Raw genomic sequence first — 6,951 nt, 5'->3', positions numbered from 1 at the left:
ATGCCTCCAGCTGTCCATCACCACTGTAAATATAAAGAGTGGTTATAGAGGGTGAGCGTGTGTGTGTGTTTGTGCGAGAGAGAATCGAAACACACACAGTAACGTGTGTAAATGAGTTCCGAGAGCAGATCTGTTATCCAACGATTAGTTTCATATTAAAAACGGTTAAATGTTTCTCAAAGATGCTCTCTGGTGGTCAAATTAGCTCTAACGAGCGTTAATGGCAACGATGTCTGACACTTAAATAATAAATAATGTGCCATAGAATTCTGCGGCAGCCCGCAAGTTGTGTCATACATGACCGATGACATCACAATGGTCTTAAAGCCAATTTGAACAATGGGTTAATGAGGAAATGTATCAGTCTTCATTGGTTATCGACATGGCTTGTTTCTGCTGGTGCAAAAAGGTATGAAATCAGGTCATTTAATCAATTAACAACTACTATAATTCTGGAGTAGTATTTTTCTCTTAAACCTAGTGGGAAGAATAAAAGTAAAATTACATTCTGATTGACGAATACGTAAAAAGTGTACATGAAATGTACATGAAGTTCGGCTATTGCAAATGTCACTCAATGTAACCTGTCTATACTGTGTTATTTAAGGTTTAGGATAGATACCTATGATTCTCCATTTAGGCCAACCTCTTCCTACTCTCATGACCCCCCTATTCCATTGGCTGGGGATCTGGGGGGGAAGTATTTAGCACTATCACATTTTCTTGTCAACAGAAAAAACGTCAGAAAGCAAATTCAGTTGATGTGGAGCAGAAGACAAGAAAGAAGAAGGAGAGGGGCACTTCATCCCCCTCTCCAATTCCATCTGACCGTTCTGAACGGAATGGCTCCGCTACCTCTGACCCCTCACCCTCTGACCAACTCTCCTCCCTCCATCCACCTCCCTCTCCTGTTAAATGTTCCTCTCAGCCTTGCTCTCCTGCTAAACAACCCTCTGTACCCCAGTCACCTGCCAAAAACCCTTCCCCAGTGAAATCCTCTCCAGTGGTGTCCCACCCTAGTTCTCCCTCTCCTACCAACCCTCTGGATCGTCATGGAGACACCAGTCAGGAGGGCACAACAGTCAGGTAATCCAAACATAAAGTACAGTGCCATCCTAGAGTCTCTTTGGAGAGTTGGGTTTAGTGCTACCAGACCAGGGCCAGTGTTAATCAACAGTATGAGTGCTGATCTAGGATCAGGTCCTCTCTGTCCATAATAATCTGATTCATTGATCTATCTAAAATGCAAAACTGGTCCTAGATCAGACTCCTACTCTGAGACACTTGATAAACACAGTCCCAGAAAGTTATTTTCCTCAAACTGTAGTTTTAGCCTCTTCTGTCTACATCTAGTGGATAAAGAGAGTACTAACCTATTGGCCTGGTCTACTTGGTACACTGCATTTATATGGACAGCAGTACATGCATAACTACTCAGCTGTGTTTATAGTACAGTACAGTATTTAATAGAGAGACTGTGTAGAGTGATAATATCTCTGTGTTGGAGGCGTTAGACCTGTTTCTCTCCTTCCAGACCTCTGTCTCTTCAGGACCACTCTAGTCCAAGGCCCCAGAGACCAGTCTCAGCCACCAGAAGCATGACTCTTCCCAGGACCAGCTCAGCCACCAGAGGGTCAGAAGAGACCCAGGGGGCCAGAGGAGAACAGGGGGAACTGGTCAACATGGAACTTCTTGGGTAAACCACAACACACTGCAAATGCATTGAATATAAGTGATTTATTGTTTAGAGATCAGTGTCTGATATACTATGGGGATAGGGCTTACTATCGAGCATGTCCGTTTTATTAGATATTTATAAACCCATGAATTATGTCAATCTTGGTCTAAAGGACATCCACTTCTTTGTGTTAAATATAATGTATCCCTTATCCCCTGCCATTATCATCACTTTATAGAGATATGAAGGTTATGATTAATCTCTATGTGTGTACTGATGGCTGCTTCTTCTTCACAGGTTGCCTAACATTGGCAACACTTGCTTCCTTAACGCCACCCTGCAGTGCCTCCTGGTCCTGCCTTCCTTCTCAAAGGAAATCCTGCACCAGGAACAACTCTGGAGCTCCTCCCCTTCTCCAACCTGCTCAGGTAAGGGAAGGCTCAAAAGCAGACACTCACCCCACACACCCATTAATTGTGGTCATAAATTAAAGAAGGGACACTCTTTTCACGCCACTTCTACAGAAAGGGATTGTCGTAGCAGGTTAAGATAGCACTTTCACTAATCCTAACCTTTTCCTAACCTTAACCACTTCATATTTTGCTGTGTATTGTATTTATGGTTTATTTTCCAGTTTCTTTTTGTTTTTGGAATCTTCATAACCAAGAGGAACAACAATGACACACTGATTATGATGTAGGCATTTTGTAGGCCAATTTGGAAAGTGTAGAATGACTACATGACCCATAATGCTCATTGACTGAACATTCCACCTTACCGTGGGAAATTTGGTAGTTTTTTAAATGCTCTGGAATTGAGAGCAGTATCCAAACCAAATATCTTATGAGAATAAACAACACATTTTTGTTGTTTGGCTTCATTGTCCGTCCTCAAAGGTGAAATTGCATCAAATCGAATGAAAAAATTCTAATGATGGGGTGCCACTAGATAAAACATATTTGTATTTACTCATCTGCCTCTTCAGGTGTCAGCCAGTAGGTTGACACCATCCAGTCAGCTGCTAACTTACTCTCTATCTCCCCTACAGGAGTCTGTCTGATGTGCACCGTTCGGGTTTACCTGACAGTGTGGCAAACCAGGCCTCAAAAGCAGACCTCATGTGGAAGGTCAAGTACTCCTTGTCGGGATACGATTTGAAGTATCTGGGGGACACGCAACAGGTAACTGAGGCACTACTCTCTTGTGTACGAGTGCTCTTCTTGCAAGGGTTAATTTTCTCTTCATCATTTGCTTTTATCTTGGTGTGTTTCTGTCTCTTCCTCATCATAGGACGCACACGAGTTACTCATCAATATGCTGTGCCAGCTGAAGGAGGAGGGCATGATTCTGAAGACACTCGGGATGAACTATACCTGCCCTGTTTCCCAGCTGGAGTTCCAGCTTGTGTCGGTGCGCACATGTACCAGGTAAGAGCTCCCATTGGTTGTAATGTATCTACTGAGAACATGATCTTTCTATATGTATATATATATATATATATACAGTATATATTAATATTACAAAACACATGGCAGAACAGAAACATTGTAGAGTCCTGAAACAGAAACAGACTTGATGCATTTTTCTTCTCTTTGTCCTGCTTCTGAAGCTGTGGGCGCGAGTCGTCTACCAGAGAGGACTACAACCACCTCTCATTGGACTTCAGCCCTGAGCGCACCTTGCTGAACAGCCTAGCACTCACTTTCAAAGTCAGCACTTAGGGCTCAGCCCTGCATGTAGAGACTAACACCCAGGGCAAGCTGCCCACTACCTCAGAATACGCTATCTTATTATTGTAGTGGTATCATTCATTATGTAATGCTTTTGTTTCTAACCAGAGTGAACAGGTTGAATTCACATGTGAGGGCTGTAAAGGCCTCCACGCCTCAAAGGTGGAGCAGTTCCACACACTGCCTCTGTGAGTTGTCCCTTTATAACCTCTCATAGTACTAGCAGTGTTTAATGTCCTGAGCCTTTAGGAGTAGTTACCTTCCTGAGCAGGTTGTAGGACTTAGAGCTGAGCACCACCAAACAAATTTCACTCATCTGTTATTTTGTTGACTGGTTTCATTGTCTGTCTGTTCATCTCTCTTCCTCTCTGTTTCTGGGCAGTGTGCTGGTTCTGCATCTGAAGAGGTTTGGAGGACCTGGGGGGTTGGAGAAGCTGGAGGCTCCTCTTTTGTTTCCTTCGGAGCTGAGGCTCTCCACCCTCTGTGGGGACATGGTGCCACACCTGCACAGTGCCAGCCCACAGGCCCTCACCAACCAGGCCCCCAGCATCCAGGGGTCCATCCCCCAGACCCTCGCCAGCCAAGTCTCCAGCCCACCTGGAGTGGCCAAAGACAGCGCCCTCTGCTGTTCAGGTAGGTCATGGCACCATAACAATATTCTTGCTCCAACACCACACAAACCACCCACTCCCAAAACGGTCCTGCTGACAGAGAAGCTGGAAGCTGCAATTTAAAATGTTTCTCAGATATCTTTAGTGATGTATGGGAGCTGTTTTAGTCCAGAGCAATTCAGACAAGTGACCACGTTTTCACAGCTCTTGATATGTATATTTGACCCCTCAGATTCAAAGGAGCAGGAACTAGGGAAAGTGTTGCTGACAGCCTCAGTGGTGAGAAGAGAGAGAGAGAGTGAAGCCAGTGAAAAATAAGTTATGACAGAACACTGAGATAGTTATGAGGAGTACATGATGTAGTAGACCTGTAGTAGACTAGTACTGTAGTAGACTGTAGACAGTGTGGTGGACTGTAGAGGAAATGAGAATCCTATGATCACATGTGTTTTCTTACAGAAGCAGAAGCCAGTACAGTCAGTGAATGGTTACTACCAGCTGACTGGCGTAGTCTCTCATTTGGGAGGCTCCGCAAACTCCGGTAAGTAAATACCATCAAACACACACATGCAGATGCACAATACATATGACATCAGCTGAATTCCAAATCACTCCCTTCTCCTTGGATCTCAATTTGCATGTTCACGTGTGCCTCTGCCGTATACACAAGCATCCCAAAGCTGAGGGAGTGAACATTATCGAGGGTGAAGGCCAGGGATCATCAACTAGATTCAGCCTCGGGTCCAGTTTTTTTCTTAGCCAGATGGGAAGGGGTGTGGAACAAAATTACAAATAATTTGTAGACTGCAAATATACTGTAGGAAGGCCAAACAGATATAATGTTTGACTTATTTCAAACCTTGCTTACATTTGTGTACAACCACATATATCTCTTTATTGTGCGTGGGAACACTTTGTAACAGATTTCCAAAATGAAAATCACTTGGAGCTGATTTGCTGGTGTTTTTACAGTCTTTTAACAATTCTGTTTTATTTGGTCAGAAAACATAGGGGGCCAAATAAAATCACCCTTGGGCCAAATTTGTCCCGCGGGCCGCCATTTGGGGATTCCTGGGGTAGGGGATAATTAGACCCTCCAACAGCCATTTCGGCCAAGCCAGCAAGGCTGCAAGCTTCAGAGAGAAGTGTCATCCCAACAAGCACTGCAATATGTTTAGAGTTTGCTCAATTTAATTCAAAGGAATGGAGAGGCATGTCTAATTTAATGCCATGTGTATTTGTTTATCTCTGATTTCAAAACTTGACACATGTAACAGATAAAATACCTCCCAAATGAACTGTTTAACTGTTACAAAACACTCTATTACCCACAATAGCCTGATCTTTGACCTCTAGTCTGTCTTCCTTGTTCCACAGGGCACTACATTAGTGACATATTGCATGCCAGTGGAAACTGGTTCTGCTGTAACGACAGCCAGGTGTCAATGTCCAATGAAGCCACTGTGCTGAGGACCAGAGCCCGGAGTGCCTACATGCTCTTCTATATGTTCAGGTACTGCTTACTCTCACCATCTATATTCTTGTGTTGCTATTTATGTAAACGGTTCCTTTCACCCTACAGGGCAATAGAGCGGGAGGCCCCAGCACACAGGGCCTAACAGGGCCACCAGCATCAGCCCCAGCCTAAACAGGGGCAGCACCTGGACCAGCCCCAACACCCTCAGACCTGTCTCAACAGGGGTAGTACCAGGCCCTGCCTCAAAACCCCCTGCCCAGCCTCAACACTCACACACCTGCCTCGAAAGGGGTAGCACTTGGCCCAACATCAACAACCCCGAGCCCAGCCACAACAGGGGCAGCACTGGGCTCAACATCAACACACCCAGCCCAGCCTCAACATGGGAAGAACCAGGCCCAGCCTCAACATGGGCAGAACAAGACCCAGCCCCAACACCCTCAGACCTGCCTCAACAGGTGCAGCATTCAGCCCAACTTCAATCATGCTGCTCTTCAACACTAGCATGAACATTCTTTTCAGTAGCTTATGTCATAAATACCTGCCCTTGTTTTGACTACTTCACCTAATGTATAAAGCTCATGTAAAAAAACACAAAGTATACACACTAAATGTAGTACACATGTAGATGTGGTGGATAGAGAGTGTGATTATTTAGAGGATATAACATCCCTTCTATTTGGTTTGGTTTGAAATCCTCCTGTTGTGAAATACACTGTGGTGTCTAACCTCTTATTCAGCATGGTCACACCGGAAGACCTGCAATATTAATAAAGACAAGCAAATGTAAGAAAATCCCATTTAAGATGATTCTGTTGACCGTTGTAACTCTTTAACTCAGGAAGATTTATCGTCTGGGATTCAGGCCGGTCCTAACAGGAAACGTGACAAAGGGAAGCAGCTGTAATGGAGCCTTCTAACACCCAATCAGGTCTGGAGGAGGAATGTCACATAAAGATTCAGAGATGCTATGAGTATCTTTTGAAGTTACTCTCCAGTTGTATCCATTTGAATAAATACAGACATGAAAATGCTGGGCTACGGATGTGACCTTGGTTCTGTGAGTAGAGCAACGGGTCACTAAACGACCTATGGGAACTCCTTCCCTTTATCGTGATGTGATTGAGATGCTTAATATCAACGATGTTTACAATGACGCCACACCCTTACTGTACCATTGTGACCTGTCACTATTAAAGGATGTGTGACGTGACATACTGTCTTTTCTTATCTCCTATATACTCCCTTACGTATTTATTTGGACAGTGAAGCTACAACTTTTCATTTGGCTCTATAGGCCAGCGTGTTGGATTGGAGATCAAATGTTTCATATGGGGTGACTGTACAGAATGTCACCTTTCATTTAATGAATGGTAAATAATGTTGAGTGAGAAAGTTACAGAGGATCATACCTCCAAGACATGCTAACCTCTCACCATTACCAATAATAGGGGA

At 44.1% G+C, this 6,951-nt stretch overlaps 1 protein-coding gene across 1 annotated transcript; it reads left to right on the top strand.

Annotated features, from left to right (window-relative positions):
- Window positions 1–382: 382 nt before the first annotated feature.
- Window positions 383–6,709, top strand: LOC127922341 (ubiquitin carboxyl-terminal hydrolase 37-like). Its single transcript, XM_052506068.1, has 12 exons — window positions 383–409; window positions 965–1,086; window positions 1,535–1,696; window positions 1,917–1,975; window positions 2,022–2,106; window positions 2,727–2,859; window positions 2,969–3,105; window positions 3,288–3,387; window positions 3,517–3,596; window positions 3,791–4,041; window positions 4,479–4,560; window positions 5,397–6,709. The coding sequence occupies exons 1-12, from the start codon at window positions 383–385 to the stop codon at window positions 5,407–5,409; spliced, it is 1,251 nt and encodes a 416-aa protein (XP_052362028.1). The 3' UTR covers window positions 5,410–6,709.
- Window positions 6,710–6,951: the final 242 nt, after the last annotated feature.

This window comes from Oncorhynchus keta, unplaced genomic scaffold (genome assembly GCF_023373465.1).
Source record: "Oncorhynchus keta strain PuntledgeMale-10-30-2019 unplaced genomic scaffold, Oket_V2 Un_contig_25372_pilon_pilon, whole genome shotgun sequence".
In the NCBI taxonomy this organism is placed as follows: Eukaryota; Metazoa; Chordata; class Actinopteri; order Salmoniformes; family Salmonidae; genus Oncorhynchus; species Oncorhynchus keta.
Note: the sequence above shows the minus strand (reverse complement) of the source record. Positions and strands in the feature narration are given on the sequence as shown.